Source organism: Rana temporaria, chromosome 9 (genome assembly GCF_905171775.1).
Source record: "Rana temporaria chromosome 9, aRanTem1.1, whole genome shotgun sequence".
NCBI lineage: Eukaryota > Metazoa > Chordata > Amphibia > Anura > Ranidae > Rana > Rana temporaria.
Window position 1 is genome coordinate 112608334 of NC_053497.1, and position 26820 is coordinate 112635153.

At 45.4% G+C, this 26820-nt stretch overlaps 1 protein-coding gene across 3 annotated transcripts in view; it reads right to left on the reverse strand.

The window, feature by feature from the left end:
* Positions 1-26820, reverse strand: part of DBH (dopamine beta-hydroxylase) — a 158038-nt gene that overhangs the window by 24279 nt on the left and 106939 nt on the right. For all 3 annotated transcript variants that reach the window (XM_040324160.1, XM_040324161.1, XM_040324159.1), the window contains exon 9: positions 19350-19409. In XM_040324160.1, coding sequence (XP_040180094.1) covers positions 19350-19409 — 60 coding nt within the window. The remainder of the gene's footprint in view (positions 1-19349; positions 19410-26820) is intronic.

Below are 26820 nucleotides of genomic sequence, written 5' to 3' on the forward strand. Positions count from 1 at the left end.
TTCAGAGAAACTGAGAAATCTATGCCCTCTGTCACTTTCTCTGTCTTAAAAGTAAGACATCAGATGTCTGTTTATACTCCTGATATTTAACCAAAGCCCCCCCCCCCCTCAGATTGGAGGTAGATGGGCGTAAACGGACATCTGTCGCTCTGTAGAGGTGAATTAAATTCGGTCAGGCTGATTGTGTGGAAAGGGCCTAAGATTTTCACACTGATGTGCTGCGGTTTACCCAGCTGTGTCTATCCTGCTGGTTAGCTGAACTTTGCCATAGACTCCGCCTGTGGCAAAAGCCGGCGCTGTAGAGGAAGCTTCAGCTTATGGGGCTCTGCTCCGCAGCCGCTTTCTTCCTTTACCACCAGCTTCATATCACAACACTGATGCTGTGGTATGGCGGGTCGGTAACCTGCGATCTTTGCATGCCAACCCGCCATTCCAGAGCAGGAGGTCGCGGGCCACATCAGAGGGCTCCGCGGCCCACATTTGGTCCCTGGGTCACTGGTTGGCCACCCCTGACAAACAAATCTCTGATTTATGCTGCATAGGCCACAGTGGCCTGTGAGGTAGTCTGTGATTTCTAACAGCAGCCCTGCCTCTAACCCTTTAATGGGCACGTTTTGGCCTAATCAACATCCCAGGTATTCAAATCTCAAGAGCCTCCTAACAACTGCTAATTAGGATCGAGCCAGTTGTTTGAGTCGAACATCAGGTGTTTGTTCTAAAATGAACCGAACATATGGGGTGTTCATGGAAAATTTGAGCGCCGCAGAACGCGCCATAATGCACCGCGAGATCGCAGTGCATTGCTGTATGATGTTTGGCCAAAGCACGCACCTGACCTGCATGCCTTGGCCAATAACACAGCGCTCTGCTGAGAGAGCCATAATCGGCCAAAGGCAGGGTGCACCCAGTCCACACCCCATACTATATAAGGCTGCTTACATAGCAACCGTGTATAATGTGTGGACAGAGATAGATTGAGCTATATTAGGCAGGCAGGTTAGTTTGTGGCAGTGTATTTGATATATATACAGTGAGGAAAATAAGTATTTGAACACCCTGCTATTTTGCAAGTTCTCCCACTTGGAAATCATGGAGGGGTCTGAAATTGTCATCGTAGGTGCATGTCCACTGTGAGAGACATAATCAAATTTTTTTTTTCCAGAAATCACAATTTATGATTTTTTAACTGACGGATGGTGTCCTGGGGTAGCTCCTCCCAGATCTGGACCAGAGCATCACTAAGCTCCTGAACAGACTAAGATGCAACCTGGCGGCACCGGATGGACCGAAACATAATGTCCCAGAGGTGTTCTTTTTGGATTTAGGTCAGGTGAGTGTGGGGGCCATTTAATGGTATCAATTTCTTCATCCTCCAGGAACTGGCTGCATGCTCTCGCCACATGAGGCCAGGCATTGTCGTGCACCAGGAGGAAACCACTGCACCAGCGTAGGGTCTGAAAATGGGTCCAAGGATTTCATCCCGATACCTAATGGCAGTCAGGGTGCTATTGTGTAGCCTGTAGAGGTCTGTGCGTCACTCCATGGATATGCTTCCCCAGACTATCACTGACCCACCACCAAACCGGTCATGCTGAACGATGTTACAGGCAGCATAAAGTTCTCCGCGGCTTCTCCAGACCCTTTCACATCTGTCACATATGCTCAGGGTGAACCTGCTCTCATCTGTGAAAAGGATGGGGCACCAGTGGCGGACCTGCCAATTCTGGTTGTCAGGGAAATGGGTGCATCCCTGTGCGTAATGGTGCAGGGTTGGCAAACCTGCATAGGCAAAGGCACTGTCAGGGAACCAACAGCAGGAGAAGGGCTTTAGGACCCAGCATCTCTACCAACACTTATGGCAGGAGAAGGACTTTAGGACCCAGTATCTCTGGCAGGAGAAGGACTTTAGGACCCAGTATCTCTACCAGCAGGTCACATGGGCCTATATAACGAAGTCTGCTAGTGAAGTCTGCTAGTGCATTTGCTGGTTGATCTTCAGCTCCCCCCGTGTTCCTGAATCCTGAATTTCTTTTTGATCTGATCTCCTGTGTACCGACCCAGCTTGTTCTGACCCGCTCTTCCTGATCCTCTGGCTCGACCCTTGGCTTGCACCTGACCTTCTTCTGCCTGCTCCCTGCATCTGACCCTGGCTTGTCTATTGGACTCTGCTTATCCTGCTCCCTGTACTAAGACTCGGCTCACCCCTGGTCATTCTGATTACGGACTGTCTTCCTCTGAATAATTCTCAGCCTGGCTCCCGGCTCAGCTTTCCAGTTGCTCCACTGGTCTCTGTCTCCTGGACCACCCAAGCACGTCTGTCTTCAGCAACCAGGCACCCGTGCTTCTGTGGGCACCACACCTGCTGTGTCACCTTCAGTGGTGTGCTGCACGCAGCCGCAAGGGGAGCCCTCTCAGCATCTCGGCCTCCTACCAAGTTCCTGACACTGGTGTTCAATGGAAAATGCTAATCGAGCTCCACAGTGTCCGGCAATGAGCACAGAGCACACCCTCATGAAGTCTGTTTCTGATTTCAGAACCGGTCTTGTGCCTACCCAGCATGACCATATTCTCAGGTTAATTATAGGAAATGTATTATCTGTTGATTCAGTAATTATTTTTTCTTATTTTCTGTTTTTCTTTTGTGCTTTACGGTGTTTCTACTTAGAGTGCACTGAATTTATTGGTACCCCTAGATGGGACAAAATTAGATAATTGGCCATTATCCAGCACAGGTCTGCTGCCAACATGACAGGGTACTGTGGCAAGGAATGGGAGGGTTTTGTAGCGGACGTTAGGAAGTCCAGAACTAAGGATGAAGCATCCGAAGAGGATGTTAACCTCTTCTTTCTGGGACTCCAACGATTAGTTGAGAAAAAAACAAGGCTTTTTTGGAACAAAGATTTTTTTGAGCAATATATAGCCAATAAAATAGTGCCCTGCGGGTTACGTATTTAGATTTTTCCAAATGTTAGGAAAGTAGAGACCAAGATCAAAGAAGTGTGGGAAGCTAACTTACAAGCTTGTTCCATTCAAATGATGCAAATTCAATGCGACCAATGGCCCAGATTATCGTACGAGTTACGCTGGTGTATCTCCAGATACGCGGTCGTAACTCTGAGTCTGAGCCGTCGTATCTTGGCGCCTGATTCAAAGAATCAGATACGCCAGAATTTGTATAAGATACGACCAGCGTAAGTCTCCTACGCGTCGTATCTTAACTGCATGTTACGCTGGCTGCTAGGGGCGTGTACGCTGATTTACGCCTAGAAATATGTAAATCAGCTAGATACGCCAATTCACGAACGTACGCCCGGCCGGCGCATTACAGATACGCCGTTTACGTTAGGCTTTTCCCGGCGTAAAGTTACCCCTGCTATATGAGGAGTAGATGAGGCGTACCAATGTGAAGTATGGACGTCGGGCTAGCGTAAAAATTTTCACGGTTTACGTCGTTTGCGTAAGTCATTCGCGAATAGGGCTGGGCGTCATTTACGTTCACATCGAAAGCTTTGGCTTCTTGCGGGTTAATTTGGAGCATGCGCACTGGGGTACTTTCACGGACGGCGCATGCGCCGTTTGTAAAAAGTGTCATTTACGTGGGGTCACATTAAATTTACATAACACACGCCCACATCTTCCACATTTGAATTAGGTGGGCTTACGCCGGCCTATTTACGATACGCCGCAGCAACTTTGGTTTGAGAATACGGCACTTGCCTGTCAAAGTTGCGGAGGTGTAACGTAAATAGGATACGTTACACCCGCACAAAGATGCGCGCTTCTACGTGAATCCGGGCCATTATGTACAGGACATAAAGCAGGTAGACGTAGAAATAAAAGAATGGCTAGAAAACAATGGGAATGTGGCCACATATCCGGGGTATAATACCTGTGAGAAACAATTAAAAGATCACCTGACCAAATATGCGATGACCCTAATCAAAACAAAAGAAACCAAATTTCAAAGAGATAAGCGGGCATAGGACAATGCCCAAGCTTATAAATGGACTAATACTAATCAACAACGTAATAACATTAAAAATACATCTGGGAACAAAGAACCTCCCTCTAGAGAGACAGACAGAAGAGAATCAGACACCTCTTTATGTTATCAGCGTCTTATGTTCCGATAGGTCGTCGGACCGAAACGGACAAAAAACACAAAAAATGACATGGATAGTAGCTTGCAAGAGATCTCTAGATCACAATTTCCTCTTAAGGACAAACGCCTGCGTCCTTGAAGAACGCGGAGATCACAACCCTCTAGTGTCAATACTAACAGTATACATAGTAATACTTTGGTCGTACTGTCATCACCGACACCGACCTTTGTATTACAGGTTACTAAAGCGATTGAAAACACCAAGTGGAAATCAGGTCCTCCTCCTAACATTAGTCCCACTTTGAAAAAAGCCATCAACAATCTGCGCAACAATGACGACATAGTAGTCAAGCCCTCTGATAAGGGTGGCAATATCATCATTTTGAGCAGAGTCGGTTATGAAACAATGTGTCATGATATTCTTAAAAACAAAGATTGGTACAAGCTGGTTCCGGCCTCCTTTGTTGCCCGCAGTATTGGGCAATATCGTGAGATCTTAAACCGGGCACACAGAATAGGCACCATTGACGATAAGGCCCCGTACACACGATAGAATCCATCCGCAGATAAATTCCAGCAAATGGGTTTCAGCGGATAGATCCTATGGTGTGTACACGCCAGCGGATCTGTTTCCGCGGATATATCTCCCCTGGGATGGATTCCAGCAGATCGAATATTTGCTGACATGCAGAACATATCCATCTGCTGGAGTCCATCCCAATGGATGGATCCGCTGGTCTGTACAGACTCACCGGATCCATCCGTCCGAAGGGATCCTCCGCATGCGTCGTAATGATTCGACGCATGCGTGGAATTCCTCATATGACAGCGTTGCGCACGTCGCCGCGTCATAATCGCGGCGACGGCGCGACACGTCATCGCCAGAGGATTTCGGCGCGGATTTCAATGCGATAATGTGTATACAATCCATCGCATGAAAATCCGCCGAAATCCTCGAGAGGATTTATCCGCGGAAACGGTCCGCTGGACCATATTCGTGGGTAAATTCTATCGTGTGTATGGGGCCTAACACTTTACAGTTTTTGAATATTGAACATCCCACAACCCCTACCTTCTATGCACTTCCCAAGGTGCATAAAGGAGTTATTCCACCCCCAGGATGACCCATAGTCTCTGGATGCGGTTTACTGACAGAAAATGCCAGTAGAATTATAGACGAATATCTTTACCCTCACGTACAAGGCCTTTTCTCACATGTAAATGACACCATTGAAATCTTAAAGATCGGGGGGCGTGTCCGGACGTGAAGCAGGGAGGACGTGTGGATGCTGAGCTCCACGCAGGCAGAGAGAATCCACTGCCATCCTCGCCTCAAATCCAGCCTAACTCGGCAGCTACTACGCTACCTACCTTCCATAGCTGACTGTGGCCGGTCCGGCTGGTTTGGAGGCACATCCACCGAGAATCCCGGGTTACAGCTGTGGAGTGACCCGCTCCGCGCCACCGCCATCTTGCGGCCTGTGCCTCCTCCGGAGCTCGTGGCACTTGCATCCCGGTCGCAGGGAGAGGAGCCCTTCCTACACCGCCAGCCGGGACATCTCCGGAGGCATCCACCTGCCCGCTCTGCTAGGGGGAAACCCCCTAATCTCCGGCCGGGGACCGCAGAGCTCCGCGGCGCCATCTTGCGGCCTACTGTCCGGATCCCTGCAGCTATTAGGACACTGTGAGTAACGGGCCTAGGCCTCTCCCCGACCGACTGACATCCCGGGCTGTCACCATCCAGTAGTCTGCTCTGGGGACACGATTGCAGCATAGGGGGGGGACACCAGGCCTAACTATTACTCGGCCGGCCTCCCCTCTCAGGAAAGACCGTGGCTTCGGCCTACTCCTGGAAGTCGGCGGCCATCTTGCTGCTCCAACTACTCCTGGCCTTCTCAGGCATCCTACTACCCCTCAGCCCTGATTAGTGCCTGGTCGGTGTCACCTACTTATCAATCACTACTTGCTGCCTGACCTTGCTGCAGAAACAATTGTATATAGACCACTGTCCCCTTTGACTGCCCTGGGGCACATTACCCCGTGAAATGGACATTATTCTGGGGGGCGCATGCGCGCGAGTGATGGAGATGCCTGCCTGATTCCTTAGCTCCGCGCCGTCGGGATCAACAAACCAGCCTAACGTAGCACAGAATCAGCGGGGGCATTAATTACTCACCTCCGGGAGTTTGTGAGTACACGGGGCAGCCGGTGGTTATGCACCGCGCCGCGAAGAACAAGCAGAAGCGGCAGCCCGGTAAGCTTTCCCCGGCCTCGGGTAGGGGCCGAAATAAGATGGCGCCTGAGCCTCCGGAGCCTGATGAGGAAACTCGGCTCTCAGCTGCTAGTTCGGGATCCCCTGCTGACAGTCTCCATCTGTTTCCCATGGATGGGGAGAGCACTCTCCCTGCAGACTCGGAGACTTTGCTGGCCAAATTTCGCAGCATTGTGAGGGATGAAATCACCACTGCCTCTCGTAAGCTCTCCTCGGACTTTGTGCGGGGTCTTAAAGAAATAGGCCATCGCACCAACCAGTTGGAGCAACGCATGGATTTGGCCACCACTGTGTTAGACGGCCATGAGGAGGAAGTGTGCAGGTTGTCAACTGAGCTGGAAACACTACGGGACAAGTTGGAAGACGCGGAAAATAGGGCCCGCAGAGACAATCTGCGTGTCCGTGGTATCCCCGAGGTCATCACCGACTTGCAGGGAACAGCTACTGCTTTCTTCCAAGAATTGGCTCCTGGCATACCGGCAGACAGGCTCGAATTTGATCGCATTCACAGGTCCTTGGCCCCCAAGCCTTCTGAGGGGCCCCCGAGAGATGTGATTATCAAGTTCCATTACTATCGTACTAAGGAGAAGCTTTTGCAGTCTGCTAGGGAACGTCAGGATCTTTCATTCCAAGGTAATCCCCTCCAGCTATTCGCTGACCTTTCGCCGGTCACAATTGCCAGGCGACGGGGCCTCAAGCCTTACCTTCAAATCCTTCAGTCCCATGGGATAAAATACCGATGGGGATTCCCGTTCAAGTTGTCTTTCTCTCACCTGGGTCGCCACTACCAAGCTACCTCCCCTGCCGATCTGAAGCGCCACTTCCTGGATCTTCAACTGGGCCTCCCTTCATCCCAGCATGATGCTCCGTCTTCATCTTCCAGGCCCGGACCCTCCGGACCACCCCGTCAGCTCTCCCGGGCTTCTCAGGGCTCTCAGTCTGGATCCCAGGCCCTGCGAGATTTGCAGGCCCAGCGTTTTCAGCAGTCCAACAATGGCTGAACTTGCTTGATTTTTTCTCATTTTGATTGCACCCAATCTTTGTTTTTTGTTTTTTTTTTCCCTTCAAAGCTACCCGACCCTGTGTTGCACCATCTGGACGTTGCTCTCTTTTTAGCTCCACACATGGATCGGGATGGCGGATTTTGGTTTGTGTCCCCCTGCTGTTACTTCGTCCTGTTTTGGCCGTGACTGCGTGGCCGGGGGGGGGGTTGCCCTGCTGACCGCCCCGCTTGTGAGATGGTGGTCCGGGGCACTGATTGCTCTCCCTTTGTTGCCACGCGAGGCCTTGACCTAAGTGTGCCTTCCTGCCCCTCCTCCTCTGATGTCCCCCCATTTTGCCCGAGCGGGTCGGGCTGTGAGTTTACTTTTATTTTAGTTTTTTTTTTCTTATTTGTTAGTTTTAACTATTTCTGTAATTTTCTGGGGTGTTGCGGAGGGGGGAGGGGGTGCATTTGGGGTGGGGGACGCTCCCGCAGTTTGCCGGATTGGGTGTGTATAGGGATGCCGTGCCGCGGCCCTCCGCTCCTGCCCTGTGGGGCTGGGGGGTTGTGGCTATGGCTGTGGTGCTTCGGTCCCTCTTGCTTCCGGGAGTTGACGGCCCTATGTTGGTCGTCTCTGGGGGCTCGGGGGACCTGCACGTCATATGTTTCAATCTGTTGACTGCCTATGGTAGTCGCCATTTTAGTCATTGTTTGAACCATGTTTTTTCTTTTTGATTTTGCCCTGTTTTTTACTGATGTTTTAGTTTCTGTGCTGATGTTATTTACGTTTTATAGTAAAACAATAGGCTGCTGGTCCCGACGGACCACTGTTCCCCTCATGTGTTGGCACCTGACTAGGACGGCTGTCTTAGTCGTGGTCCCACCCCATTGTGGGCTTCAGAGCCCACGTCATGATGCATCTATGTACTTAGTCTTTGCTCTACTCCGAGCTCTATTTTGTTTTCTTTTGTCTTCTATTTTTTTCTCCCTTTCTTCCGCTTCTTTTTCTTTTCTTTTCTCCCCCTTTCTTCTTTGGTCCCCGGGGTGCGTGAACGGAGTATATTGTAGAGATATTCCCCTGATTCAATGACCCTTCGCTGGTTGTCCCTGAATGTCCAGGGCATGAACTCCCCTCAAAAAAGAGTCAAGGTTTTCAAATACCTTAAACAGCAAAACATTGATATAGCATGTTTACAGGAAACCCACTTCTCCACTTCTTCTTGTCCTAAGTATTTTGCTTCAAACTACTCCCAAGTTTATTTAGCTAATGGTCCTACTAAACAGAAAGGTGTTCTTATTGCCATACGAAATTCAGTTCCATTTATTTGCAGTAAACAGATCGCTGATCCGGATGGCAGATATCTCCTCTTGCAGGGTGCTGTTCAGGATAATGAGGTAACTATCATGACTTACTACGCCCCGAATGATAATCCGGGACCCTTTCTGACCCACGTCTGCTCCCTGTTAAGGACCCATCAGAAGGGCACACTTTTACTTGCTGGTGACTCCAATGTGTCGCTGAGCCCCTCGCTTGACAAGTATCCATCGGAACACAAGTCCCCCTCTCCCGCTGCTAAAAAGTTCCTTCAGGCTTTGCGTAATCATGACTTGGTGGATCTCTGGCGGGAGTTTCATCCCCTTGGTAGGGACTATACCCACTATTCTCACCCTCATCACTCCCATTCCAGGATCGACCATATGTTTGTACTCCGGAAACACCTTCCTTTGGTCGACTCTGTTTCCATTTTAGCGGCCCCCTGGTCGGATCATGACCCTGTTTTGACAGTATGTCACTCTCTTCTCAACAAACCGCAATATGCCCCCTGGGTCATGAACGACTCCCTCCTGTCTTTTAAATCGATTCTTAATGATATTCACGAAGCTTCTAAGGACTATTTTAACCTCAATACGGGGACTGTCTCATCTCCTGTGACGTTGTGGGAAGCATATAAAGCGGTCCTTCGGGGTCATGTGATTCGCATAGCGTCACAGCGCAAGAGAGAGCGTACTCAAGCTCGTCGGGCTCTGGAGCAGCGTTTGGAGGTCTTGTCTTCGGCCTTCAAGCAGACTCCCTCCCCGGCGAATCGCAGACTTTTAGATGCGGCCCGTACGGACTTAGATTTATGTTTAACTGATGAAGCCGAACGCACTTTGCGTTGGGCTCGCCAAAAGTGGTACGCCAAGGCGAATAAACCTAATGCGATGCTGGCTAATAGACTCCGAACCTTCGCCCCTAAATTTGCTCCCATAAACCTGCGCACCCGCCACAATGTCCTCACGGGTAACCCACAACGGATATTGGATGAATTCCGCTACCGTCTCACAAAGCTCTATTCTCCCCCTACTCATTCCTCTACTCAAGGTCTAGATACCTTTTTGTCTAACTTATCCTTGCCTTCTCTATCAGACGCACACACGTCTTTGATGGATCGAGATATTCAGGTCCAGGAAGTTCTTCAATGTATTAAGGACTTGAAGGTCGGAAAGAGACCGGGCCCGGATGGCTTCACGGCCTTGTATTATCGGAAGTTAGCGGACGTCCTGGCCCCACATTTGGCGGCCATGTATAATTCCATAAAGAAAGGTCAGTCGTTCACGCCTGATCTGCTAACCGCTAACATTGTGATGATCCCGAAGCCGGATAGGGACCATTCCTCTTGGGCTAATTTTAGGCCAATCTCATTAATTAATATCGATATGAAAATCTTGACTAAGATTTTGGCCAATCGATTGAATTCTTTTCTCCCACGCCTGATAAAGAAGGATCAGGTGGGCTTTGTCCCTTGTCGACAAGCGGGGGATGCAATTAGACGGCTTCTCCAAATTCAACATATTGTACATGCCAGGTCCCTGGAAACGATGTTTTTGTCCCTCGATGTCAATAAGGCCTTTGACACATTGTCTTGGCCTTATTTGACACAAGTCCTTAACCATTATGGCTTCGGTACTTCTTTTTTGGGCTGGATTTCGGCTATTTATGACTCCCCTCAGGCCAAGGTTCGGTACTATGGATTTGAGTCGTCCACCTTCCCCATTAGGAGGGGGACACGGCAGGGGTGCCCGCTTTCCCCGCTCCTGTTCGTCCTGGCTCTGGAGCCTTTGGCAGAGGCCATTCGATCCCATCCGGACGTGTCGGGGGTGGAGGTGGCGGGTACTTCACACAAATTGTCACTGTTTGCAGATGACATTCTGTTGACCATCACCAAACCTAGAATTTCTCTCCCCAATTTGTTGTCCCTTTTGGATTCTTTTGCTTTGTTCTCAGGCTTAGCAGTTAATCAGGCAAAATCGAAGGCAATGTCTATCAACCTTTCCCCCTTGGATTTAGACTCCCTACGGTCGGCGTTCCCTTTTCAATGGTTGACCTCATTACCCTATTTGGGGATTAAGCTTACCTCGAAGTACTCCGAACTGTATCAGGCCAACTTTCCTTCTTTGTTTGGCAATTTGTCAGCTATGCTCGCCTCTTGGTCCACTCTTCCGCTCTCTTGGTTCGGGAGGGTGGCGACGGTACGTATGACCTATCTTCCAAAACTGCTCTATTATTTTCGGGTTTTACCTGTCCAGGTACCCTCTCATATCCTTAGAATACACCAACGTAAACTTATGCAGTTTATCTGGGGCCATAAGAGGCCCAGGATTAAGAGGCAGGTGCTTTTTGCACGCAGAATTAATGGTGGCCTGTCGGTTCCTAATTTGCTTGCTTACTATACTGCGGCGGGTATCGCTCCATTGTCTCGTCTCCATGAGAAACAGCAAATGCCATTGTGGGCTACTTTTGATTTGGTGGACTCCCACCCGACGCCTCTAGCCTCTCTTCCATGGCTCCCTCGAGCACATCGCCCGCCTTCTATAGGTCCTTGTCTGGCCCATTCCCTTCGGTTATGGGATTCGGTTAAATATTCTGCAGGACTGATCTCCCCTCATCTTCCGTTGCTTCACCTTCTTCATAGCCCCCTATTCCCACCAGGTAGGGATAATCCCTTACAGTTTGCATGGTGGACTGAACATGGCTTCGTAGATGTTCATTCTATGCTTTCTCCAACCAAGATTATTTCTTTTTCACTCTTACGTTCCTCCCATGATATTCCCCTCAGGGAACACTATAGCTACTTACAACTCCGACATTTCCTTCAGCGCCTTCTCAGATCCCAACCTACCCCCTATATCATGACCCCCTTCGAAAGCTTATGTAGATCGCGCCCCCATTCCCCGGGTCTCATATCTCTGATTTACACAGCGATTATCAACTCTAAGAGACCGCCTTTGAGACCTTATCACCTCCAGTGGGAGGCTGAGCTTGGGAAGCAACTCGATCCGGAAGATTGGCAGGCTATGACCATGGCATTGTCTAAATGTTCTACAAATGTTCTCTTTCAAGAGAACGCTTATAAAGTGTTCTATAGGTGGTACTATACCCCGACCAAGCTGGCGAGTTTCATACCTTCCTACTCTCCTTTGTGTTTCCGTGGATGCTCTCAGGAGGGTACGATGGCACACGTCTGGTGGACCTGTCCCAGGGTATGCAGATTGTGGGTTAGAGTTTATGCGCTGCTCCGCAACCTCTTTGATACCAACTTGAAGAGGGACCCCTTTGAGGCCCTTTTATGGAAACCGATCACGGAGCTTCTCCGCCCTGAACGCCAGTTGGCGGCGCATGTTTTTACTGCAACTAAATTGATCATTGCAAGGGCCTGGAAGACCCCGGTTCTCAGCTTCGAAGCAGTTAAAAACTGCATTAATGATATTATGGTTAATGAGAAACTTACTGCTGTGTTGGCAGATACCCACGATAAATTCCTCCGGGTGTGGCAACCCTGGGTGGCTTACAACCACCCTTCACGGTTTGACCCAGCACTACTTTCTCTTTGATGAGCCTCCGTTCCCCCCACCCCGTGGACCCCTTTCCTTCCTCTTTTTTTCTTCTATCTTCTTTTATTCTTTTTACTTTCTTCTTGCTGTTCTTTTCTATTTCTATTCCTCTTTCCCTTCATCGCTACTTGTTCATGCTACTTTTCTAGCTGGCTTTCTTTCTTTTCATCCTCCCTTTCTTTCTTTGTGGCTCGGGCCCTCAGGCTTGGTCCTGCTGGCCTTGGACACAGGATGCATTTTTTCTTTTACAAATTGGAATACTGATTTCTTCTGTTATGTGCCTGCTTGAATTTTATATGTATATGTGTATATATATGTATATATATATATATATATATATATATATGTTTATATTTATATATTTTATTTTTGTCACATCATTTATTTTTATATATATATGTATATATTTCTATTTTTTTTTTTTATATATATATATTTTTTTTGTAAGGTTGTGTATTGTATAACAACTGTGCTTTTAAGTTTTACATTTACCCCGGTGTGATAACCGGAATGTTACCTAAGCCAGCATTAGGTCACTCTAGCAGGCCACTTGAGTTGAGGACATTCTATAGCCGGCCTTCTGGATTCGCTTTCGGATCCCTAGGAGCGGGACTAACCTCAGGTTTACGGACTATCTTTTCTGATATTTGATAAGCTTATGGTGTGTCCTCCACTGCCTTTTTTTTTTTTCTTTTGTATTCTCTTTTTTTTGTTTGATTGTTGATGTGTTTTTCAATAAAACTCTTTTGTACAAGAAATCTTAAAGATCACAGACGGTTTATCAATACCCAAAAATGCCTGGCTGGTTGCCATTGATATAGAAGCCCTGTATAACTCTATCCCCCATACACAGGGGATACAAGTTATAAGGAGCTTCCTTAGCGAGCGTGACAAGGATTCACGCAAGTATAATAATTTCATTGTTGAGATGCTAGAATTCATCTTAACCAGTAACATCTTCCTTTTCAATCGCTCCCACTACCTCCTGGTGCAGGGTGTGGCTATGGGGGCAGGTTGCGCCCCCTCATATGCCAACCTGTACCTGGGGGGGTGGGAGCGCGACCTTTTCGGTGGGGATGGCAATGATATATAGCTTGAACACATACTGACATGGCACAGATATATTGATGATGTATTTATGATTTGGGCAGGATCAAGGGAAAGTTTAAACATTTTTTTGGATCAATTACAAATTAATGCGTACAATTTAAAGTTCACCCATAACTGTAGCCAGGAGAGGATTACCTTCCTAGACGTGGAACTGTACGTTGATACAGGAGGTAATCTCTGTTCAACACTGTACAGGAAACCCACAGCGGATAATAGTTTGTTACATGCATCCAGCTCACATCCTAAGTCTTTGATTACCAGCATTCCCTATAGCCAGTATTTGAGACTGAAACGTAACTGCTCGCAGGAGCAAGACTTCTTGAACAAATCCAAACAGCTGTATGCTCGCCTCAGAGCTAGAGGTTATACTAAAAGTTGCCTACGCAAGACTTTCAACAAAGTAAATATACAGGATAGGAATGCATTACTAATACCACTAGAGTAATTACTCAGTATAACCGGCAACATACCAAGATTAGAAAAATCTATAATCAATTCTGGTATTTACTAACGTCAGATGACAAAATCAGTAGATTTATTAACACCTACCCTGAAATCACCTTCAAGCGATCTTGCTCTATACGTGACAGTGCCGTATCAAGCCACTATGCAACCCAGACAATCCCCAGACCAACACAAACAGGTACCTTTCCCTGTACTAAGTGTAATTTCTGTAGGTTGAGATGTAATTGTGGAGCCTTTTACATAGGGAAGACCAAGAGGAATTTTTACTGCCGTATACGCGATCATGTGTCAGCCGTATCTAAAAAGTTATTAGAAACACCCATCAGCCGACATATGGGCCTAGTCCATGGCCACAATTTGAAAATTATGGGTTTCTTTGCCCTTGCACATATTCCTTTGAATGAGAGAGGTGGAGAAGCTGACAAACGCCTCCTTCAGGTAGAGGGTAAATGGATATATACTCTCAAGGCCACTCAAGAACCAGGCCTGAGCGAGAGTATTAGCTATAAACCGGTTTTGTAAATGTCATGGCCTCCCATACCCGAGTTGTTGGACGTTATTCTGTGACTTTTTCCAGCAAAACCTACTTTCGCTTAACAAACCTTCCTAGAGAATTGGAACACATACCATCTACATGTTCTAACCATCATCTCCCTTGCCCCCTCACGGCTATCACAGTGCCTATCTGGTATTCCTTGATGGCCCTTCCCGATTGTGGTCATCTGTTCCCTCTTTTCGCAGCAACAGCGATTGGGGACGTTCGATCACTCCGGGAGGGTTCCATCAAGGTGGCCACATAATATCAATTTACGCTATAAATACATATTCTAATAACTAATGTTGTTAAGACACAGAATATCTGTGTCTATTGTCTTGAAACTAATTAATTGTTTTGATAATTGATAATGAAGGGTTTCTTATAGGCGGCTATTTGCTGTCCGTGTAACTTTATTATTTCATTTTGTTTCTGTTTGTGCTTTTTTCTTGCAGGTGTGGAGCAATGTACATGTGCCCCCGGGTGATCGTCTGGGTTCCTCCAATTCTATACAGTTCACCTGTACCACAATGGTTCTCATGCGTTTCTTCACATGAGACACTCTCTCTAGTTGGCCAGTTTAACATCCTTTGTGCCACCCAATCTCATGCGATCACACTTAGCCTGTCAACCCTTTGAGTGAGCGCCCAGGGAGAATCACCAGTAGCTGTCATCCAGCACTGAATCACAGTGGAGGCTCTGGTGTTGTGGTTGCCCTATCCCTGTGTCACTCCCGCGGTAAGGCCAATCTGCACCGAGGTAATGCCATCTTACACGCGCCCCGCCCACGGGGCGTGTCTCCATGCCGTGCATGCGGCATACGTGCACTACGGCGGCGGGATTCGGAGGAAGGCATACCACACGCACCTCCTCTGGCACACAAGCCGCGCCCACTCACGCGTCATGACGCCTTCTATGTCATACGCCAGTGCCCAACCACCACACGTGTGAGGATCATATATAAAGCGCCTGTCAGCATTCCACGCTGCAGAGGCCATTCCGGGGAGCACTTCATCTGGACAGTCTTCAATTAGGTAACTCTAATATGCCTCTTTGGCCTGACGTAGATGCTTGTACTTGTAAGCAGACCCACTGGGACTAGGCTGTTTAACCTATGCACCTTTGTGTGCATGTGTTCTTTCTTAATGCAGATATTTCTCTCTGCCTCATATCGAGGAACCAAGATTCCATCTACCGCTCCTCTGGGAGTGTTTTATTTGGAGGTAGCTTATGGTGTTTAATACACCATTTATATTAGATACAATTTGTTCAACCTGTCCTAGTTAACCGGTCTCACTATATATACAAATTTCTCCTTTCTTTTGTTTTTCTTTTTTTCTTTTGTGATTTTACCTCACGCCATCCTAGATGGTTGTTGTGGTACAATCACCTCAGCGTTCAACCATACCTTCCAGTGAAGACAACCATACCTTCCAGTGAAGACTACACCATCTTCCCCAGTCCTCCCCGGCATTAGTGGGTCACAGCAGTATTAACATGTAAGTTTTGCTCAGCTTCTCTATACCACGGATCAGGAGCATCTTGGTGATATAATTTATTTATTCATATATCTTGATATATATCCTTACATTATCTTATGATAATTATCAGAATATAGCAGGCAATGTTATTTTGCCCCTATCTAACTAAGAATATTTTACATGGAGACCTAAGGTCCTTTTGCAGAATATCTTGATATATCTTTATTCTATTACTATGCTCTGCACAATACCAGCTCCATAGGAATTTTATTTACTCATTTACCTATATAATTTCCCCCTATAACCCACTCTTTGTATACTCCTCACATAGGTTCACAGGCTCACCTTGGTCTACATGAGTCACTTGGGTTGCAACATATGCTGTACCTAACACCGCACATATCTGCTGTAGTTGATCTGTACACATTTCGCCACTAGTGGACGATCCGCGATCACTTTGGAGGTACTTACATGTTCCTTACCGATGCAAGATTTATGTCAACGATGTAAATTATATAAAAACTTTTGCTTTTTGTGTTCTTGTTGTATATATGTTTATCTAATTAATTTATTGCCCTGCATGGCTATTTATATTATGCTTAAAGACTGATGTATCATGGAAAAGTTCTTTATGTCTTTTTATGAAATTTTTATACTCATGTGTCCCTGAAGAAGCCCCAATGGGCGAAACATGTAGGACCACCTGCATGGGACATGTATATAAGTCTCTTTATGATGTCATTAATCTCATTCATGTGATCATGTTTTTATAGTCTTTTGTTAAAATAGATTGCAATATTAAACATTTATATTTTTATAATTTTAAGTTTTTTTGAATGATTTCTGTGGTTTCAAAGTCACCAATATGACTTCTACTTGAATTGTTATTCCCCGTATTCCCCGTATTATCCAATTTGCATTCGTAAAGTCCCACGCCCCATCCCGTCACCGGGAATTTATATATATCCGTTTCTGATTGTTTGGTCAAAGACATCCACACCAGTGGCCTGCTGGATGTCATTTTGTAGGGCTCTGGCAGTGCTCATCCTGTTCCTCCTTGCACAAAGGAGCAGATACAGGTCCTGCTGATGGGTTAAGGACCTTCTACGGCTCTGTCCAGCTCTCCTAGAGTAACTGCCTGTCTCCTGGAATCTCCTCCATGCTTGTGAGACTGTGCAGGGAGACACGGAAAACCTTCTGGCAATGACAAATATTGATGTGCCACCCTGGAGGAGTTGGACTGCCTGTGCAATCTCTATAGGGTCCAAGTATTGCCTCGTGCTACCAGTAGTGACACTGACCCTAGCCAAATGCAAAACTAGTAAAAAAACAGTCAGAAAAAGATGAGTAGGGAAAAAAAATGTCAGACACCTCCACCTGAAAAAACATTCCTGTTTTGGAGGTTGTCTCATTGTTGCCCATCTAGTGCACCTGTTGTTAATTTAAATTAACAGCAAAGCAGCAAAACATTGATTAACAACCCCCTCTGTATACACCCCTCACCCTCTGCTACTCAACTGACCAGATCAATATCCCAGGAGTTCTGATTCAAAAGTGTTCCCTTAATTTTTTTTGAGCAGTGTATATATTATATAAATATATATATATACACACACACACACACACACACATATACTCTGAATTCAGTGTAGCCTATATTTTCAGTGTACACTTTATATTCAGTCAATGCAGGCAGTGTAGTTTATATAACACAGTGTATTGAAGTGGTTAAGGGGAACCCTGCCCCAAAATCCATACCAGGCCCTTCGGGTCTCATATGGATTTTAAGCGGAACATGCCCCAAAATGTAAAAAAAAAAAATGGTGTGGGAGCCCCCCAAAATCCATACCAGACCCTTATCCAAGCATGTAACCTGGCAGGCCACAGGAAAAGGGGGTGGACGAGAGTGCACCCCCCTCTCCTCAACCATACCAGGCCAAATGCCCTCAAAAGCACCTTGTCCCCTTGTTGATGGGGACAAGGGCCTCATCCCCACAACCCTTGCCTGATGGTTGGGGGGTCTGCGGACAGTTCCCAGCCCCCCTATGTGACTGGGTATGGGGGTACATTGTTCCCCTACCCATTCACCAAAAAAGTAAAAAGGACAGGACAGGACAATTTGACAATTTTGACAATTCCTTTATTTAAAAAAAAAAAGTGTTGAAGTGAAAAGACGGCAGTCGTCGGGACGCCCTCCATGCTAGCGGGGGTTGTGTTTTTTTTTTATCGGGACTGTTGGCGGCGTGATTGACTTTTTTAATAAAGGCATTGCCAAAAACTGTCTCCTGTCGTTTTAACTTTTTTTGAAATTTTTTTGGTGAATGGGTAGGGGAACAATGTACCCCTATACCCAGTCACATAGGGGGACTGGGAACTGAGGGCCCCCTTGTTAAAGGGGGCTTCCAGATTCTGATAAGCCCCATGTCCGCAGACCCCCCAACCATCAGGCAGGGGTTGTGGGGATGAGGCCCTTGTTCCCATCAACAAGGGGACAAGGTGCTTTGGGGGAGGAGAGGATTGAGGGTTGAGGAGAGGGGGGTGCACTCTCGTCCACCCCCCTTTTCCTGTGGCCTGCCAGGTTACATGCTTGGATAAGGGTCTGGTATGGATTTTTGAGGGCCCCCCACGCCATTGTTTTTTTTTTACATTTTGGGGCGTGTTCCGCTTAAAATCCATACCAGCCCCGAAGGGTTGGCTTTGAACTTGGTATGCATACAGACGACAGAACTTTTTCCACCAACATACACAAAACTATGTGTTTTTTCAGCTCTTTAGCGCTATCCATTGGGCAACTTCTGCTAATGTTGTGCTATGGTTAGCATTGGTTCGGAGCATGCGTGTTTGTACTTTTGATTTTTTTCCGATGGACTTGTGCACACACGATCGGATAATCCAACAAGACACATTTGAAAGCATGCTATAAAACATTTGTTGTCGGAAGTTCCGACAACAATTGTCCGATGGAACATACAAATGGCCGGATTTTCCAACAAAACACTGCTATCACAATTTTTTGGTCGGAAAATCCGATCGTGTGTACGAGGCTTAAGTCACATTCTCTGCTTTATAAATATACCCTATAGTGTTCCAGAAGGAGATGATAGAACAATGTATTAACAAAATATATTGGTATTAATTTAAAAGAAAAGTCTACTGTGAAAATTATTGAGATAAACATTTGTAATAGTAGTTTTGGTAATCAGATATACAGATATACAGAGTAAACCATTTTGTAATGGTCCCTGCTGGCTTTAGATGCAAGACATCAAATGTATTGTTCAAGAGATACAACCAAGTAAAACGTATCCAGGAACAACATAATGAACTCTACATATCTAACAAAAAAAATGTAAGAATATGTAACCCAACATTTCATATTCCTGATAGAAGAATAACGAGCAAAAAAAAAAGAAGATCAAAACAGCAAGCAGAGCTGAAATAATCTGACAATAACCCAACATAGTTCTTTGCTCTTGATCCCCAAGAGGGTGACAAGAAAATGTTTTATGATGTAGGCATTGGGCTCTTACCACTGTGACCCGACTTCTGTCTTCTGTGTTGTAAGAACAACTAGTGATTAGCAAATCCCCCTGTGAGGTCAAAGAAAACACACTGTGAAACACATATGACTAAATGCTACTGTCCCATCGGCAAAGATGAGACTAACCAGAGATACAGTTCATAGCTACATTGACTGTACTACAATGTATTTTACACATATTTCTGGGGCTTGCAGGTTTTTCCAGCTTGAATATGGCTCAAAAGAGCTGTGGAGACATTTGATAAATGTGTACATATTCAGGCTGCATGTGCAGTAAACATCAGCAGTTCTGGATGTATGAGTTGAATAAATAATTCGATATTTATGCTGTATCTAGGCTATAAACCAGTGGTTCTAGATGGATAGATGGATAAAATGCTTCTATATGTAGGCTGTATTGGTGTTAAAAAAAAGTGTTTTTGCAACTATAAATTTTTTATTATATCAATAAAATAGTACATACATACAGCAAAAGCATAAATGACAGAGTTGCAGTACAGACAAAACAGCATAGATATAATCAGATCTGTAAAGGCTGTGCTTGTAAACATGGTACGGGCCTTGATGACCTAGACCAGTCTACCCCAACTGGGTTCTAACTGTAGGACTGGAAGGACATCACGATAAGTAATGGTACAGCCTGTACTATAGAAAGAGTAAAAATAAATAAATAAAGATAAAAATAAAAGTAAAATAAATACAAACAAAATATCCACTATAAACTAGTAAAATATTCATTGCTCTACACCTGCATACTGCTTAATACTAAGCATAAATGTTTTCAAAAACTTAAGTAGAAATTAAATATTGCAATCTTTTAAATAGGCGGAGGCTCTATGATGTGTTAGCCATGTTTTCCATTTTTTCCTAAAAGAGGGGAATGTGTGGTTTTTATAAGCTAGCATCAGCTCGAATTGAGCTTGGGTATTCACTCTATTTATAACTGTGGAAATATTAGGTGCTTCTGTGGATTTCCATAGTTTAGTAACAGTTAGTCTCGAGGCTATCAAGATATGGGTCACGACAGTTCTATAAATGGTAGGGTATATCTCCAGGCCAATGCCCAGTAAAGCTGAGGCAGGTGTAAGCGTAAGCAGGTTGCCTGTGAAATCTGCTATGAAGGATGATATTGAGTTCCAAAAGCTTCTCAGTGATTTGCAACTCCAAAGAGTGTGTAGGAGGTTTCCAGTTTGTTCTTTGCACCTCCAACAAATGTCGGACATTGTAGGGTAGATTTTAGATAGCCTGTAGGGAGTTAGATACCATCTATTGGTAATTTTTTGGGCGTTATCCCAATGTTCGATGCATGAAGATGCATTTTTAATTGTCTGGAATGATTTTTTCCATTGATCCCAGGAAAAGGATACGTCTAAGTTTTTTTCCCATTTTATCATATGAGTGTTTTTTTCAACTGGCTGGGATGAAAGTATGTTATAGAAGTATGAAATACCTTTTTTAACGTAATCCCTTTGTTGGGATAAATAATCCCAGATTAACGATGGTATCTCCATCGTATTTTCCGGGTTAAAATCCCTGAGACGCTTACACCTTCCCAGCTTGCACAAAGTGACATTTTTATAATTCAGGGGGAGGTTAACGTAAAGATAATATCCCTGTTTGATCCAATCGTCTACTGACATACGGATTTTGCAGTAGTTAATAATTTCTGTAGGGAGGTATAATTTAGATTTATTTCCTAAATGTCTAGATTTAGAAAGTATGTATTTCCATGCAAATAGTGTGGCCTTTATACTTAATAGATTGGGATTGACTACTTTTGGGAGTACAATATTAGCTAATGCTAGGGTGTATAAATCGGAGGCTTTGGTAGAATCTTGTTCTATGTTCAACCATAGTTTATCTTTCTGGGGGGAGAACCAATATTTCATTTGATCTAGTATTGCTGCATAATAGTAATTCCTGATGTCAGGTAAGTTCATACCACCATGAGCCGTAATGGAGGTAAGAATGGAAAAGGCTACCCTTGGTTTTTTTTTATTCCAAATAAACTGTCTCAGTTTAATGTTTAGTTGCTTGAAGAATTTAGCCGGAATTGGGATAGGAAGGCATCTAAAGTAATATATGATCTTTGGTAATGTTTGCATTTTGAATGCAGCTATTTTCCCGACCCATGATAATTGAATTTTCTGCATTTTCGATAGGTCGCCACTAATTTGTTCTATGAGGGGGGGGAAGTTAACATCATAAATTTTGGCTGGCAGTGGTGCAAGTCGAATTCCTAAGTACTCTACCGAGTTGTTATTCCATATGAATCCAAACTTTGATTTAAGGCTGACTGTTAATGGAGTAGGGATATTTATGGGTAATATGTAACATTTATTTATGTTGATTTTGTAGTATGAGACTTCCTTAAATTTTTCTAGTGCAATAATTACTGAAGGTAAGGATAATTCAGGATCGGCCAGAGTCAGTATAATGTCATCAGCGAAAAGGCCCAACTTGTGTTCATCCTGACCAATCGCAATGCCTTTGATATCTGGGGAAGAGCGAATATATTCCGCTAGGGGTTCTATTGCAAGGGAAAAAATCAGTGGGGATAAAGGGCACCCTTGTCTGGTCCCGTTGGTTAGTGTGAAAGTTCTAGAAAGCATACCTGAGGAAAAAACTTTAGCAGTGGGATGAGTATATAATGCCATAATAGCAGAGTGTATAAATCCTTCAAGGCCAAATTTAGATAAAGTGTGTGAAATATATCCCCAGTGCATTCTGTCGAATGCTTTTTCTGCATCAAGTGTTAAAAGTAGGGCGGGCATTCGATCATTATGTATTCTGTTAATAATATTCAGCATTCTTCTAGTGCTATCGGGAGCTTGTCTACCTTTAACGAATCCTACTTGATCGGGTCTAATTAATGAGGGGGTGATGTCAACTAATCTATTTGCTAGGACTTTCGCATAAATTTTAAGATCGGAATTTAGTAAAGATATGGGTCTATAATTCAAGGGAGAGTCAGGATCTTTGTCAGGTTTTGGAAGTGTTATTATTACAGCTTCTAGAAGTTCATTTGGGAAAGTTTTTGAATTTGCTGCTTGATTGAAAAGTCTGGATAAATATGGGGCTAAAATATCCTTAAAAACCGAGTAATATTCACCTGACAGTGTTTTTGGATATACAGTTGGATAAATTGTTCTAGATTTAACTTGTATATATGGTATAAACCAACAACAAGAAGAGAGGCGCCTCTAATGCCGCGTACACACGACCATTTTTAATGGTCTAGAAAAAACTATGTTTTTTTCGTTGTGATTCTTGTCAAGCCTGCCTTGCCTACACACGATCGTGAAAAAAAAATGCTCGAGCAAAGCACAGTGATGTACAACACATACAACGGCACTATAAAGGGAAAGTTCCATTCGGATGGCGCCACGGGGGGTGTTACAGAAGTAAAAGCTGTAGATGGAGGGGGAGATGCGGGGGTGAGAGCTATGGATAATGGTGGGGGCTAGGTACAGAGGTGAGAGCTGTGGATGGAGTAGGAGGGTGCAGAGGTGAGAGCTGTGGATGGAGTAGGAGGGTGCAGAGGTGAGAGCTGTGGATGGGAGTAAGCTGTGAAAGAACAGAAATTGGCTGTGGACAGGGGGGGGGACAACGGTAAGCGATGGAAGAGGGGTGCAGAGGTGAGCAATAGGTGGTTACATAGTGTGTAGTGCTATATACAGGCAGGTGTAGTGGTCAGGAGTATACAATGTACAACACAGCAAACAGATTGTGGCAGTCGGGAATATGTAACATGCAGTGTACATTACACTCTACTGTATGCTGTAATGGGGTACATACATTTTAACATTTTACTGTTGTGTTTTACACACTTGGTTGCTGCGCCTGTACTATGTACTGTACGTTACATACCTTTTTCAATTTAGAGTGCATAGGAGTGCCTCAGGTCTTTCACAATCCTACCAACACCTCTGCTGCAGCTCACTGTGCTACAAAGACAGGAGAGGTACTGCAACATACAGTGTAGAGGTTGCTGTACCCTGTGATACAACAAGGGGATTCTTATATCTCTCAAAGACTCTAGTCGCATCGTACACCAATCACAGTTCCCAGTTCCACAATTTCTGTGGCTACAAAAGAAAAAACGTGTGTGGGTAGATCTCGGTGGAGTCTCCGAGAGATATATGAAGGCAGTGGGTGCTTCAGACCACAGATGGACGTATCAAGCATTTTTGTTACAGTAAGAAATTGGGATTGGAAAATATATATATATATATATATATATATATATATATATATATATATATATATATATATATATATATATATATATATATATATATATATTGTAGGGATTAGCTCGGTAGCAGGGGTGTGTGACCCCTGGATGGGTTCACTACACACTGAACGATACAGAGAAAGAGAAACAGCCGAAGACGGTTGAAAACAAAGAATTTGGGGCCAGATCCACAAAGCAGATGCGCCGACTTAACTCGAGATACGCGGCATAATTAAAATTTACACGGCGCGTATCTTTGCGCCTGATCCTCAAAACGAGATACGCCTTAAAATCATGTTTTTCCGTCCTACCTAAAATAATTACACCGGCGCTTTTCCGTGCGCAAATTACGCTAGACACGCCGCTGTTTTGATAGGCAAAGATGCAAATGAGGGAGATAGGGCGATCCACAAAATTAAGTGTGTGCGCCGTAGATTACGCCCTGTGCGCTTCTGTTAGTTTCAATGTGTAAATTTACACTTTATAAAAGGTGCCCTAATTTTACACATGCCGTGTAAAGGTCAGCTAAAGCAACACCATTAAGGAAGAGCTGAGCACACACACTTGCTGGACTACAATCTGTATGCCAACATGCCAGGGGCATCCATGTACATAGCTAGACTAGTGACTTCAGTGACCGAGGGTACCCCCTTCTTCTGAGGGAACAGCAGTCAGGAGACGCCTCGCAGAATGCATCTTTGCACAGTAAACACACACATTAATTATGTCACAAAGAGAATGCATGAATGCACACCACTGTGGTCCCTAGCACAGACATATCACATGCACATCTAATTGGATTAGATCCAAGTACCCCCCCCCATTGGTACTTGGGAGCAGTAACGCCACGGCTCCAATTCTGTTACTGTGCATTCATACACCATTCATGGACCTGGGATCACTTCTCCCTGGTCCTGGGGATCCCTTCTCCACCAAAACTGAGGGTGACACCCTTATTTAATCAGGAATGCCACCCCCCCACATTCACACATCATTCACACACATAAACCAAATCAAAAGGCATCCTCCGATATTGGAAAGATCCGTCTGGAGTTACAAATGCTGTTTTTTTCCTGGCCGACTCAGAGAGGAATTTGCCAATAACCCTTCGTCAGGTCTAATGTCGCCAGTACCTAGGTGATCAATCATTTCATCTATGCGGGGCATAGGATAGGTGTCAAACTAGGTGATTTGATTCAGGTGGCAAAAGTCATTACAAAACCGCCAACTTCCATCTGGTTTGGGCACTAAGACAATGGGACTGGACCAATCACTATTTGACTCTTCTATCACCCCCAGCTTAAGCATTTTTTTTACTTCCTGGCGAATTGCCTCTCGCCGGGCTTCTGGAATTCTATAAGGCTTCAACTTGACCTTATCCCCTGGTGTGGCGATAATGTCATGTTCAACTCCGGAGACCTAACCTGGCAGGTCTGAAAACTTATTACGGAGCACAAATTCTTTAACCTCCTGTTGCTGAGTTTTGGATAGAGTCTCCGCTATCCCAACTTCAGGGACAGCCAGGTTAAATGGAGCAGAAAATCGGGTAGTCTTAGCGACCAAGGACTCTCTATCCTTCCATGGTTTCAGCAAGTTCACGCGATAGAGCTGCTCAGGTTTTCGTCTTCCCGGTTGGCTAATTTTACAATTCACCATCCCCATTTTCTCCAACACTTCATAGGGAACCTGCCATTTGGCTAGGAATTTACTTTCGACCGTGGGGACCAGCACCAACACCCCATCACCAGGTGCAAAGGAACAGACCTGGGCCCCACGATTGTAAATCCTTTGTTGAGCCAATTGGGCTTAGGCTAAATGTTCCTTCACAATCGGCATCACTTGGGCAATTCTATCTTGCATTTGGGCCACATATTCAATCACACTTCGATGAGGGGAACTCTCACTCTCCCATGTTTCCCTGGCAATGTCCAGTAGGCCCCAGGGGTGTCTCCCATACAGTAGCTCAAACGGAGAGAACCCTGTGGACGATTGAGGAACCTCTCTTATGGCAAACATCAGATAAGGGAGCAGATAATCCCAATTTTTGTTTTAAGGTTTTATTAAACCTTTCCACTAACCCGTCTGTTTGAGGGTGATATACTGATGTACGTAATTGGGTCACTTTCAAGAGTTTACAAAGTTCTTTGGTCACCCTAGACATAAACGGGGTGCCCTGGTCAGTTAGGACTTCCTTAGGTAGACCCACACGACTGAAAACCTGAAATAACTCTTTGGCAATGGTTTTAGCAGAGGTGTTTCGGAGAGGAATCGCTTCTGGGTAACGGGTGGCATAGTCCATTATTACCAAGATGTGCTGGTGCCCTCTAGTGGACTTCAGTAAGGGGCCAACCAAGTCCATGGCGATCCTCTCAAAAGGGACCTCGATAATGGGCAGGGGTACCAACGGACTGCGGAAATGTGGCATGGGTGCAGTAATCTGACACACTGGACAGGAGTACAATTCCACTTCCTTAGTGATCCCAGGCCAATAAAACCTCTGGGTGATCCTCTCCCGGGGTTTTTCTGCTCCCAAATGTCCCCCAAGAATGTGCCCATGGGCCAGTTCCAAAACCATCTTGCGGTACAGTTTAGGCACTACCAGTTGCTCAATGGTGTCCTCTATCCTCTGTGACACGCGATATAACAGGTCCCTTTCAATAATGAAGTAAGGGAGGGCAACCCTCTCGTCAGGGTTAACTAACTCCCCATCTATCTTTACTACATTCTCCCGGGCTCTTAGCAATGTGGGGTCCCTCAATTGCTCAGTGATGAAATTTTCTCTGTGCACCTCGAGGTCATCAAACCCTATCGGCCGCTGTTCCTCTTCTGAGGTAGCAGGCTCCTCTCTAGGGACTGGTGTTTCCCCTGCTAAGACTGAGAATGGAAAGTCAGGAGAATCCTCACAGTAAGAGGTTTCTGGAGTCGATGTTTCAGGCTCAGAAGAACCACCTACTGGGGAATCTGGGCAGTCCCAGAGTTCCCAGAACTTTGGGAAATCTCTTCCCACAATGGCATCATGTGGCAGTTTGGGAACTAAACCCACCTGGTGACACAAGTTACCAAGGGAAGTTTCAAAGGAACCCGTAGTCACCGGATATTCTCGAGTGTCCCCATGTACACAAACTACAGCCATTTTCCTAGGATGCAAGGTTTTTCCCACCACTAGATCACTTTTCACTAAGGTGACCAGGCTACCTGAATCCAACAATACCACAACATCTTT